This window comes from Equus quagga, chromosome 2 (genome assembly GCF_021613505.1).
Source record: "Equus quagga isolate Etosha38 chromosome 2, UCLA_HA_Equagga_1.0, whole genome shotgun sequence".
Classification (NCBI taxonomy): domain Eukaryota; kingdom Metazoa; phylum Chordata; class Mammalia; order Perissodactyla; family Equidae; genus Equus; species Equus quagga.
The window spans coordinates 33,619,558-33,632,333 of NC_060268.1; the positions used below are offsets into that span (position 1 = coordinate 33,619,558).

Genomic DNA, 12,776 nt, shown 5'->3' on the forward strand with positions numbered 1-12,776 from the left:
AAATATCTGACTAGAAGAACTGCTGGCTCTTCCAGGGCTAATTCTAGTTAGTTCATTATTCATCAGTCCACCTGTAAACTCTGAGTGAACGCCTACCAGAGGCCGAGAGTTGTCCCAAGTGCTGAGGAGCAATTAAAGGAACCTAGAAGGTAGGACCTCTCCTCTCAAGCTTACAAGCAATCTATTTGGGGATAAAAATGAAAGATAAAATAAATAGGAAACAACTGTAAAATGATATAAAAACAAAAATTCAATAGACTGGCAGCCTTGAAGAAGGAAGGAAGGAAAAAAGGAAGGAAGAAAAAAAAGAAAATATTTAGTGCTAGATTCAGATTCAACTAAATTTATGGATGCCTACTTCATGCCAGGAACTATGTAGTGTTTTCACATATCCTACTCGTTTAATTCATCCCAAAATAACAGTAGAGCAAAGCATGGAGTCTTGAAAGAAACTGAGTGAAGGGGATGATAAAAAGATCTTCCTAAAAGAGCCTGTGGAGATCTCGTCAAGATGGCAGTGTAGGCGGACTCTGAATTCACCCCCTCCCACAAACATAACCAGGTTACAACTATTCTTGGAAACATTACTCTGGAGAGAAAACTGAAAACTTGATAAAAAGAACCCCCACAACAAGGGACAGTCCTGAGGCAGAAGAGGCAGAAATTTCTTCTGGAGTGAAAAAAGCCACCTTCACGAGCCGCGGACCTTCACAGCCAGCTGGGTGGGAGCCACCCTAAGGTACGCAGCCCGCCCTGGAGAAGTGGGGATTTTAGCAGGGGCCCATTACTGCTGTAAGCATCCTTCAGACTCAGCACAACTGAGACAAGGTGCCCTGCTATTTGGCTTCACTGGCTATTAACTGCCACAAGGGAAGTCCCCCACAAAAGCTATCTGATGAAAGTCGAAAAAACTCAGTTCTTAAAGGGCCAACCCACAAATTGACCTCTGTCAAAGAGTAACCTAAAATTTCCAAAAAGAAAGCTGCACAGTCCTTTGGTGAAAAGAGACTCACCTCGTAGGCTCTGGGTGCATCTCGGTGTAGGGTGAGACTTCTCCAGAGATTGAGACATTGGTGGCGGCCATTATTGTGACCTAGTACAGGCATGCTGACACCAATGCTGGCAGACGCCACTGAAGTTCTTCCCCTGGCCTGAGAGCCCAGGGATCTGCCACACCCACTAGAGCACAGATTTAATCCAGTTCAGCCAGGGCAGGCAGCTCACCCTAGGGACAGACCCCACACAACAGCAAGCCCTCAGGCTACTCGTCAGCCTGCCTAGACTGGGCGCCTTGATCCTCTACAGGCAGGCGAGTGTGTCTGCCTCTGTGGGGCAGGGCCTGTGTGAAGACCAGGTGAACTGTGAGGGGTGTTGGTGGAGAGGTGGGAGCTCTGCAGTGGGGCAACTGGGCATACTCCAGGGGGTCAGGAAGTATGCATAGACCAGGGCTATGTTGACAGTATATGTGGACCTGTGGGGGGTGAGGCTTATCAGTGGCAGAAGACCTGTGCTTCACAAACAGCCACAAAGAGGATTAGCCCCACCTTCCAAAGTCTGAAACAACTGGGTGTTCCCATGCTTAGGGCCAGCCCCACTCAGCTGCAATCCCAAGAGAGCTGACAACAGCACTGCAGGCCTGAGGCCTACAGCAACTGTAAGCTCCTGAGCCTAACAACCAGTTACACTGGATATCTACCCAATTATCAGGAAAACTGCAACAGAAGCATGCTGTTAGACCTTGTAGCCAATGGTGCCGGGGCTCCCCGAACCCAATTTACAAAGAGCCTGCCAGGGAGGGAAATACTAGACTCCCTGGATACCTGCAGTAAGAGAAACCCCGCCACAGCAGAAGGACACAAGTAGCCCACAAACGGGTCACTTTTGGATCATCTGGACTGGTGACGAGAGGGAAGCACACTGCTGGGACTCAAAAAGCATCTCTTACGTAAGACCACTTTTCCAAGATGAGGAGACACAGCTGACTCACATAATATGTAGATATAAGCACAGAGAAAGAGGCATAATGAGGAGGCAAAGGAATATATTCCAAGCAAGGGAATAGGACAAAAACCCAGAAAAAGAACTAAATGAAACAGAAATAAGCAATCTACCTCACAAAGAGTTCAAACAAAAAGTCATAAGGATGCTCACTGATGTTGGGAGAAGACTTGATGAACACAGTGAGAATGTCAACAAAGAATTGGAAAATATGAAAAAGAATCAATCAGAAATGAAGAACATAATACTGGACATAAAAAATTCACTAGAGGGACTCAATAGCAGAGTAGATGATACAGAAGAATGGATCAGTGAGCAGGAATAAAGACTAGAGGAAATCACCCAAGCTGAAAAGATAAAAGAAAAAAGAATTACACAGAATGAGAACAGTTTAAGGGAATTCTGGGACAATATCAAGTGCACTAACATTCGTTTTGTAGGTGTCCCAGAAGGAGAAGAGAGAGACAAAGGGCAGAGAATTTATTTGAAAAAATAATAGCTGAAAACTTTCCTCACCTAAGGAAGGAGACAGACATCCAAGTACAGGGAGCACAGAGAGCACTAAACAAGATGAACACCAACAGGCCCACACCAAGACACATTATAATTAAAATGTCCAAAATTAAAGATAAAAAGAGAATCCTAAAAGTGGCAAGAGAAAGGTAATAGGTGACACACAAAGGAAAGCCCGTAAGTCTATCAGCGGACTTCTCAGCCGAAACCCTACAGGCTAGAAGAGAGTGACATGAGATATTTAAGGTACTCAGAGGAAAAAACCTACAGCCAAGAATACTCTATCCATCCAGGTTATCATTCAAAATTGAAGGAGAGATAAAGAGCTTCCCAGACAAGCAAACATTAAAGGAGTTTATCACCAAGAAACCAGTTCTAAAAGAAATGCCGAAGGGACTTATTTAAGTGGGAAAGAACACAAATAAGGATAAGAAAATTATCAAAAAACAAAACCATACAAGCAATAAAATCACTGGCAAGGGCAAAATACAGTAAAGGTAGCAGATTAACCACCTATGAAGATAGTATGTAGGGTAAAAGACAAAAGTAATAAAATTACCTATTTCAATGATAAGAGGGTAATGGATAGACACACACAAAACAAGAGAATAGATATGATTTCAAAAACATAAAATGGGGAGAAGGGGAGTAAAAGAGTAGAGCTTTTAGAAAGAGGTCAAGCTAAAGAGACTATCAACTCAATATACATTGCTATATATAGAATATTATATAGGAACCTCATGGTAATCACAAACCAGAAACCTATAATAAGTAAACAAATAAGTAAGAGGAAAGAAATCAAACATATTACTAAAGAAAACCATCAAATCACAAGGGAAGAAAGCAAGAGAAGGAGAAAGGTAGAGATAAGAACTACTAAAACACCCAGAAAAAAAAGTAACAAAAACAAAATGGCAATAAATACATTTTTATCAATAGCTACTTGAAATGTCAATGGACTAAATGCTCCAATAAAAAGACAGGGTGGCTGACTGGATAAAAAAACAAGACCCGTATATATGCTGCAGACAAGAAAAACACATCAGACCTAAAGACACTCACAAACTGAAAGTCAAAGGATAGAAAAAGATAGTCCACGCAAATGGCAAAGAAAAGAAAGTGGGGGTAACAATACTTATATCACACAAAATAGATTTTAAAACAAAAACTGTACAAGAGACAAAGAAGGACACTACATAATGATAAAGGGAACAAGTCAACAAGAGCATGTAACACTTGTAAATATCTATGCACTCACCAAAGGAGCACCTATATATACATAGCAATTATTAACAGACATAAAAGGAGAAATAGACAGTAACACAATAATAGTAGGGGACTTTAATGCTCTGCTTACACCAATGGAGAGACCATCCAAACAGAAGATCAATAAGGAAACACTGGCCTTAAACGACACATTACATCAGATGGACTTAGTAGATATATATAAAACATTCCATCCAAAAACCAAAGAATATACATTCTTTTCAAATACACATGGAACATTCTCCAGGATTGATCATATATTAGGCCACAAAACAAGTCTCAATAAACTTAAGAAGATCGAAATAATACCAAGCATCTTTTCTGACCACATAGGTATGAAACTAGAAGTCAACTACAGGAAGAAGTTCAGAAAACGCACCAAAATGTGGAGATTAAACAAAATGCTAGTGCATAACGATTGGGTCAATGAAGAAATCAAAGGAGAAATCAAAAAATTCCTGTAGACAAATGAAAATGAAAATACAACACGTCAAAATCTGTGGGGTACAGCGAAAGCAGTTCTAAGAGGGAAGTTTATAGCAATTCAGGCCTACCTCAACAAACAAGAAAAATCTCAAATAAACAACCTGACAGTGCACCTAAAGGAACTGGAAAAAGAAGAAAAAAACAAACCCAAAAGCAGCAGAAGGAAGGAAATAATAAAAATCAGAGCAGAAATAAATGAAATAGAGACTAAAAAACAATAGAAAAAAAATCAATGAAACCAAAAGCTGTTTCTTTGAAAAGATAAACAAAATTGACAAACCTTTAACTAGACTAACCAGGAAAAAAAGAGAGAAGGCTCAAATAAATAAAATCAGAAGAGAAAGAGGAGAAATTACAATGGACTCCTCAGAAATACAGAAGATAATAAGAGAATACTATGAAAAACTGTACGCCAACAAATTGGACAATCTAGAAGAAATGGATACTTTTTAGAATCATACAATCTTCCAAAACCAGATTAAGAAGAAATAGAGAATTTGAATAGACCATTCACCAGTAAGTTGATCAAAATAGTAATCAAAAACACCCCAAAAAATAAAAGCCCAGGACCAGATGGCTTCCCTGGTGAATTCTAACAAACATTCAATGAAGACTTAATACCTATCCTTCTCAACATGTTCCAAAACACTGAAGAGGAGGGGAGCCTTCTTAACTCATTCTATGAAGCCAACATTATTCTGATACCAAAACCAGACAAGGACAACATAAAAAAAAGAAAATTACAGGCCACTATCACTGATGAACATCGATGCAAAAATCCTCAACAAAATACTAGCAATCGAATACAACAATACATTAAAAAGATCATACATCATGATCAAGTGGGTTTTATTCTAGGGATGCAGAGATGGTTCAACATCTGCAAATCAATCAACGTGATACACCACATTTAACAAAATGAAGAATAAAAATCACATGAGCATCTCGATAGAAGCAGAGAAAGCATTTGACAAGATACAGCATCCATTTATGATAAAAATTCTAAATAAAATGGGTATAGAAGGAAAACACCCAATGTAATAAAGGCCATATATGACAAACCCACAGCAAATATTATTCTCAATGGAGAAAAACGGAAAGCTATCCCTCTTACAACAGGAACCAGACAAGGATGCCACTGTCATCACTCCTATTTAACATAGTATTGGAAGTCCTAGCCAGAGCAATCAGGCAAGAAAAAGAAATAAAAGGGATCCAAATTGGAAAAAAAGAAGTGAAACTGTCACTATTTGCAGACGACTTGACTTTATACACAGAAAACCCTAAAGAATCCACTAAAAAACTTTTAGAAATAATAAATAAATACAGTCATGTTGCAGGATACAAAATTAACATACAAAAATCAGTTGTGTTTCTATAAACTAACAATGAAATAGAGGAGAGAAAAATTAAGAAAACAATCTCATTTACAACTGCAACCAAAAGAATAAAATACCTAGGAATAAACTTAACCAAAGAGGTGTAAGATCTGTACACCGAAAACTATAAAACACTGTTGAAAGAAATTGAAGAGACACAAAGAAATGGAAAGATATTCAATGCTCTTGGATTGGAAGAATTAACATAGTTAAAATGCCCATACTTCCTAAAGCAATCTATAGATTCAATGCAATCCCAATCAAATCTTCAACAACATTTTTCACAGAAATAGAACAAAGAATCCTAAAATTTATGTGGAACAACAAAAACCCCAAATAGCCAAAGGAATCCTGGGGGAAAAAACAAAGCTGGAGGTATCACACTCCCTAATTTCAAAATATACTACAAAACTATAGTAACCAAGACAGCATGGTACTGGATCAAAAACAGACACACAGATCAATGCAACAGAATTGAGAGCCCAGAAATAAACCCATACGTATATGGACAGTTAATTTTTGACAAGAGAATCAAGAGCTTACAATGGAGAAAGGAGAGTCTCTTCAATAAATGGTATTGCGAAACCAGGACAGCCACATGTAAAAGAATGAAACTAGACCATTATCTTACACCATGCACAAAAATCAACTCAAAATGGATTAAAGACTTGAATGTAAGACCCAAAACCATGAAACTTCTAGAAGAAAACATAGGCAGCACACTCTTTGACATCAGTCTTAGCAGTATATCTTCAAGTACCATATCAGACTAGGCAAGGGAAACAAAAGAAAAAATAAACAAATGGGACTATATCAAACTAAAAAGCTTCTGCACAGCAAAGGAAATCAACAACAACAAAAAGACAACCTACCAATTGGGAGAAGATATTTGCAAACCACATATCGGATAAGGGGTTAATATCCAAAATATACAAAGAATTCATACGTCTCAACAACAGAAAAACCAACCACCCAATTAGAAAATGGGCAAAAGATCTGAACAGAGATTTCTCCAAAGAAGATATACAGATGGCCAACAGGCATATGAAAAGATGCTCAACATCATTAACTATCAGGGAAATGCAAATCAAAACTACATGAGTTATCATCTCACTCAGGTCAGAATAGCTATAACTAACAAGACAGGAAACAACAAGTGTTGGAGAGGATGTGGAGAGAAGGGAACCCTCGTACACTGCTGGTGAGAGTGTAAACTGGTGCAGCCACTATGGAAAACAATATGGAGTTTCCTCAGAAAATTAAGAATAGATCTACAATATGATCCAGCTATTCCACTGCTGGGTATTTATCCAAAGAATAAGAAAACACAAAGGCATAAAGATACACGTACCCCTATGTTCATTGCAGCATTATACACAATAGCCAAGATTTGGAAGCAACCTAGGTGCCCATCAAGGGACTAATGGATAAAGAAGATGTGGTATTTATACACGATGGAATACTACTCAGCCATAAGAAATGATGAAATCCAAGCATTTGTGACAACATGGGTGCACCCTGAGGGTATTATGCTAAGTGAAAGGAGTCAGGGAGAAAGTCAAATACCATATGATCTCACTCATAAGTAAGAGATAAAAACTACAACAAACAAACACAGAGACAGAGATTGGATTGGTTGTTATCAGAGGGTAAGGGGGGAGGAGGGAGGGTCAAAGGGGTGATTAGGCACATGTGTGTGGTGATGGCTTGTAATTAGTGTTTGGGTGGTGAACATGACGTAATCTACATAGAATTCGAAATACACTACAATGTACATCTGAAAGTTGTATAATGTTATAATCCAATGTTACTTCAATAACAAAACTAAAATTAAAAAAAAGGAAAATAAAAAGAAGAGCCGTGTGGAGAAGTAGTAATAAATGAAGTTAGACAAGTGTTAATGTCTCCCTATTACAATTTAGCAATTAATATCTATAGTTATCTGGGTATAATAAGAGTATAAAAAGCTAATCAGTGACTATTTTTCTTTTTTTAAGTTCTAATCGGGAAAAAAATTGTAATTATGTGTGGTGATAGATGTTAACTAAACTTATTGTGGTAATCATTTTGCAATATATACATACACCAAATCATTATGTTGTACACCTATAACTAATACAATGTTATATTTCAATTATATCCCAATAAAAAAAAAGATATTGTTCAGGTTGAATTGTGTCCCTCCCAAATCTTGTTGAAGTCCTAACATCCAGTACCTTAAAATGTGACCTTATTTGGAAATAGGGTCACTGCAGTTGTAATTAGTTAAGATGAGGTCATTAGGGTGGCCCCTTAATCCAATATGAAGTTTGGACATAGACATGGACAGAGGAAATACGTAAGTTCTAATTGGGGACGTTTCAGTGGGGAGAAAAGTGAGAAAGTAGCTAAAATGAGGTCTGTGGATTATTTGTGGCTGCCCTTGTTACCACAGGCAAATAGAAAGTGGAAATGTACCTCTTTATGCCTCTCAAGTCTGACATATTCAGTTTACATCTAAGATGGCTAAAATGGATTCTTTTAATAATAAAATTCATATATTATCATTTATCAATATATGTCTTACTTGGCAAGCTCCTAGAGGTTGTATCTTACTTACCTGGGAATTGCCTACAATACTTGGAAACATGCTGTGGTACAACAGCAGTGCACTCTGAAGTAAGAGGTTTCAAGTCTCAGCTCTGCTAGTTTGTTCCAGCTATTTCACCTTGGACAAATTTATAAAACTCTGAGCCTCAGTATCCCTGTCTAATAAAACTCTCTAGGAGTTCTTATCAGGATTAAAGGATATATAATCGAAAACACGTATCATAGAAGTTAGCATGTAACAGATGATAAAGATGTATTAGTTCTTTTTTGTCTTTGCATATTGCATACAATAGAATGCAATTATGAAGTTGGAATTTTAGTCATTTAGAGAACTTCCCAAAAAGGTATACACTTACCTTGGTTTTCAGCTGGTCTTAGATTTGCTAAAGCGACAATCTGATGCCCAGCAGCAATGCACTGCATCATATTATAACAGCTGTCCTTCCCACCACTAAAAAATAAAAAGACAAATAAATATCAGGCTACTGACCATTATTGAACATAGAATCATTAGATAGCAAAATAGAACACATTATTTCTTCAGCTTTTCAGAATATTTGAGGTACTACTTTATAATTAGAATGCAAAACACCACATGTAATTTCCAGAGCACAAGCAATGGAGCAAATGGATCTGAATGTCTAAGCTTGCTGCTCACAAGAGCTTCTGAAATTATATGCATCATAACAAAGATCATTCTAAACAAAAAATAATAACTCTTTGGTTTGTGATAGTGACTTTACTTAATATATAAAGTGCTTTGCAAATAAAAAATGATTTAATTTTACATTCCAGTTAAACATTTATTACATATACCCCTTAGGTGAAATTCTCTATGAAGAAGTAGGAAAACGTCTATTCTGTTCCACTTTAAGAAATCTAACAACTGGCCACCATCACTAATTAAAGGATCAAACTTAAGATTTGCGATTCAATCAAATAATACAGTTAGACATACTTGGGGGGAGAAATTCTACAGAGATAGAAAGCAAAATGCTGAAATACACTGATACAGTTAAACATCAGTACTACCAGTACTAAGTTTTCAGCCCTCACTAGGATAAGGCTTGAGCCATAAAACTAATAAACAGATTGAAAGGAACTTCTAAATGCTGTCACCAAATCCACCTAAAGTAGAGGCAAATCACTTAGTCAAGACAAGTAGTAGTTCATCATAACAAGGTTAAACAGCAACCTCTATGTTCTTTTAGTTTAATACGCTAGTGCTTCTCACTATACATGTTTCTTCCTTTCTTTTATCACTGTCTCTCTTCCTTTTTTCCCTCCTGTTTAACCATCTTTCCAATCCTTGCTTAAAACCTGCAAATGTACCCACAGGCAATGTTTAGACCTATTCAGAGACAAAGAAACTAAGAGACTGATTATCCTGGGAGCTGGCTCTTTTGCCCTCTGAGCTCCCAACATTTGTCTGCCGCTACCATAGTCCCATCAGTAACAACTGTCATTCCAGAACTTCTCAAGGGGAGGAAAGCTGCAAGAGGAAAAGTAAAGGTATATATCATGCTTTCTTTCCTCAGATTCTGATATTCCCCTAAGTACATCTTCCACAGCTTCCCCTAGTGAACCTCACTGCTCTGTTTCTGCAGGACAAAAAGATCTCCCTAATTGTGGAATATCAAAAATATTAAAGATTAACAGGTATACATACACAATCAGGACTTTGCCTTATATTTTATTTTAAAATATGCTAAGGTTTCAAATATGGTTTTAAAATGGTATTTCCCAAATTGTGTTCTGTAGAACACTAGTGTCCAACAAATACTCTTAAGCACAAAAGGTTTTCAAGGTCAAGTAAGTTTGGGTAATGCTGAGTACCTTACTCACCTCTTAGAACATCACAAACTACATAAGCATGTTAGGTGAGACGTCTTACATAAGATCAGAATTTTAGTTCCCAACTCTGGGATACTAAGCTAAGTTACTCAATGTGCTTGGGTTTACACGCTTCATTATAAAATTAGAGAATGGCCTAGCTAACCCTCAAGGTATCATTCAACTGTAAAATTCAATGATTCAATCTTTTGTGTATTAGGAAAATAATGTTCTTTATGGTCTAAAGATATGTGAAATCTTGATTTCACTTATTTCCTAAAGCATACACACATATCCCCTCTCTCATTTTAGTACACATACACACACACACTGCCAATAGATTTACTGTTTTAAGTTTAAATTCATATATATTCAAGTGTATATGCATATAAATGTATATATATATGTATTATGTACGCATTCATATTCATATATATGTTTTGTATTCATACTTAACAGCATGTCTCCCAACACTTAGACATATCTCACAATTTTTCAAGAATTTTCCAACATTAGTGATTTGCTTTTTCATTATGAAAGTAATATATGTACATTACAGAATATTTAGTGTAATGGACTACATCAATCTTCTTCTCTCCTTTCCTCTAGGATTCCTTTTTTTTTGAAGACTGGCACCTGAGCTAACATCTGTTGCCAATCTTTTCTTTTCTTCTTGTTTTCCACAAAGCCCCTCAGAACACAGTTGTATATTCTAGTTGTAGGTCCTTCTAGTTGTGCTATGTGGGACACAGCCTCAGCATGGCTTGATGAGCAGTGCCCTGATCGCGCCCAAGATCCCACCCCGCCAAACCTCAGGCCCCCAAAGCTGAGCACGCAACCTTAACAACTGGGCCACCAGCAGGTTTTCTGAGTCTTCAGTTCAAGCGCTAAATTCTTGGCAAACTGCATGTGGATGTGAATTACTCATTTCCTAGACTACGTTTTTTACTCTTATCTGTCTAGATCAAATGAAGACCACAATGGTCAAAGCTTAGTCATTCACTTTAGAGAAGAAATTCACTGAAAACAATAATGACTTTGATATTATAGTCTCGTCTCCTAAAACTGGCATTGAAGTAAAAGAAATTGGATTATTCCAGCAACTACAGAAGGGACTAGAATGTTATATCGAGTCCTCAAAAGGACTCAAAAGGAGACTATTGTCAGCCAGCATCAACTACCTAGGGAAGTGAACAAAAATGTTTATGAAATCTTCAATGGGCTTAGAAAAGAAAATGCATGGTTGTGATGTATCTCAGACACTATACAGATCCAAATCTCATCCAACAAATATTCAAGTAGTCTAAATTTATTTTTTAATGTCGTCATTGTGTTCCCTTTTGCTTCAGTTTACAGATTGAGTATGGAAGCATTTCAATTGGCCTGTCTTTGGTTGCCACAGGACTTACTTTAGACAACTAAATATGATGGGTTACTGTAGATTTCAAACTCCTCTTGGAATATGGAGTATGTTACCATAAGATCACTCTAAAAGCCATAACTGCTCGAAGCAACAGCAGCCGGATCTAGAACAAAGCGGTACATTTCCATCTCCGTCCTTGAGCACAAAGGTAAACCCCATCCATGTCTTAACCAATCCGGACACTCCTGGGACGGCAGGTGAGGGAGAGATGGTCCTTCGCGGGAGGGGACGGGGCTAGTATCAGCCTAGGGAGGAAGACAGGACCCGGACGACCGAGCAGAAAGACTGAAGGGAACAAACTACAGAAGAGGACGGAGAAAGCGAGGAGGAAAAGGGGGGGGCTGACTTGGCCCTGAGTAAGGAGAGTCAAGCTGTGGCTCTCAAACGTCACTGCCCACTACAACTTTTAAGAATCCGACCCCGGGCCGCGTCCGAGGAATTACACCAGCGCTCTGGCGTGAGGCCCAGGCATCAGCAGTTTTTAAAGTTCCCCAGGTGAATCCAATGTGACCCCAAATATGAGGGCCAGAAGACCAGAGTGGCGGCGACAGGCAGAGAGGAGAAGCGCGAGCCCAGGACAGCGGACGAGTCGGGCCAAGCCCGAAAGCTCCGCCTCTTCCTGTGGCCGCGAGGAGCCGCCGACCCCCGACACGCGGCTGCACACACCCTCGCTTTGGCGCCGACGCCGGCGGCAGCTCCCGCCCCTCCGAGGAAGGGACAGGAGGCCGACAGGAGAGGAGGAAAGCGGCCCCGGCGCCGCATTACCTGATCAGAGCCGCGACCCTCATTTTGCTGGGCGCAGTGCGCGTGCGTGCGGCCGGCGCGGCGGGAGCCGAGAGGTCGCCGCCGCCACGCCCCCCGCGGCGCGCCGTGGGGCCTCGGCCGGGTGTTCGCTCCGCAGCCTGTCCCCGGCCCAGCGCTGCGGCCTTGTGGCTGCCTGCCGACCGCTGGCTGAGGCGGGTCCGCCCACCCGGCTCCCCGTCACGGTGGCAGGGACATCCCGGGCCCGGAAAGAATGCTGTGTAGGCACGGCCTAACCACCTAAGTGAGGGCACTGAAGCTGCCGGGGGAAGGGCAAGGGCCGCCTTGAAGAGCCCAAGCACCGTGGCACTGGATTTGTTTTGGTAGGAGAATGTTCGAAGTTGCTTATGCTGCGAGTTGAAACACTTGTGGACGTGCAAAGGGAGAGGAAGTGTTCCCTAATTTCCTCATCTCCGCCCCCCCCCCCCCCCCCCCAGAAACTAAATGCACCCTTTAGTTTTTTTATCTCTTATCTCCTCTGTCCTCCA

The 12,776-nt window shown here is 39.7% G+C and overlaps 1 protein-coding gene across 2 annotated transcripts in view; it reads right to left on the bottom strand.

Moving 5' to 3' along the window:
* The window catches only part of DPH6 (diphthamine biosynthesis 6), a 170,028-nt gene extending 157,610 nt beyond the window's left edge, over nt 1–12,418 (bottom strand). The window contains exons 1-2 of one of the 2 annotated variants that reach the window (XM_046653955.1): nt 12,253–12,414; nt 8,588–8,682 (exon numbers count right to left, since the gene is read on the bottom strand). In XM_046653955.1, coding sequence (XP_046509911.1) covers nt 8,588–8,682; nt 12,253–12,275 — 118 coding nt within the window. In that variant the 5' untranslated portion in view covers nt 12,276–12,414. Of the gene's footprint in view, nt 1–8,587; nt 8,683–12,252 lie in introns of both variants that reach the window. The other variant, XM_046653956.1, reaches the window with a different exon arrangement.
* Nucleotides 12,419–12,776: the final 358 nt, after the last annotated feature.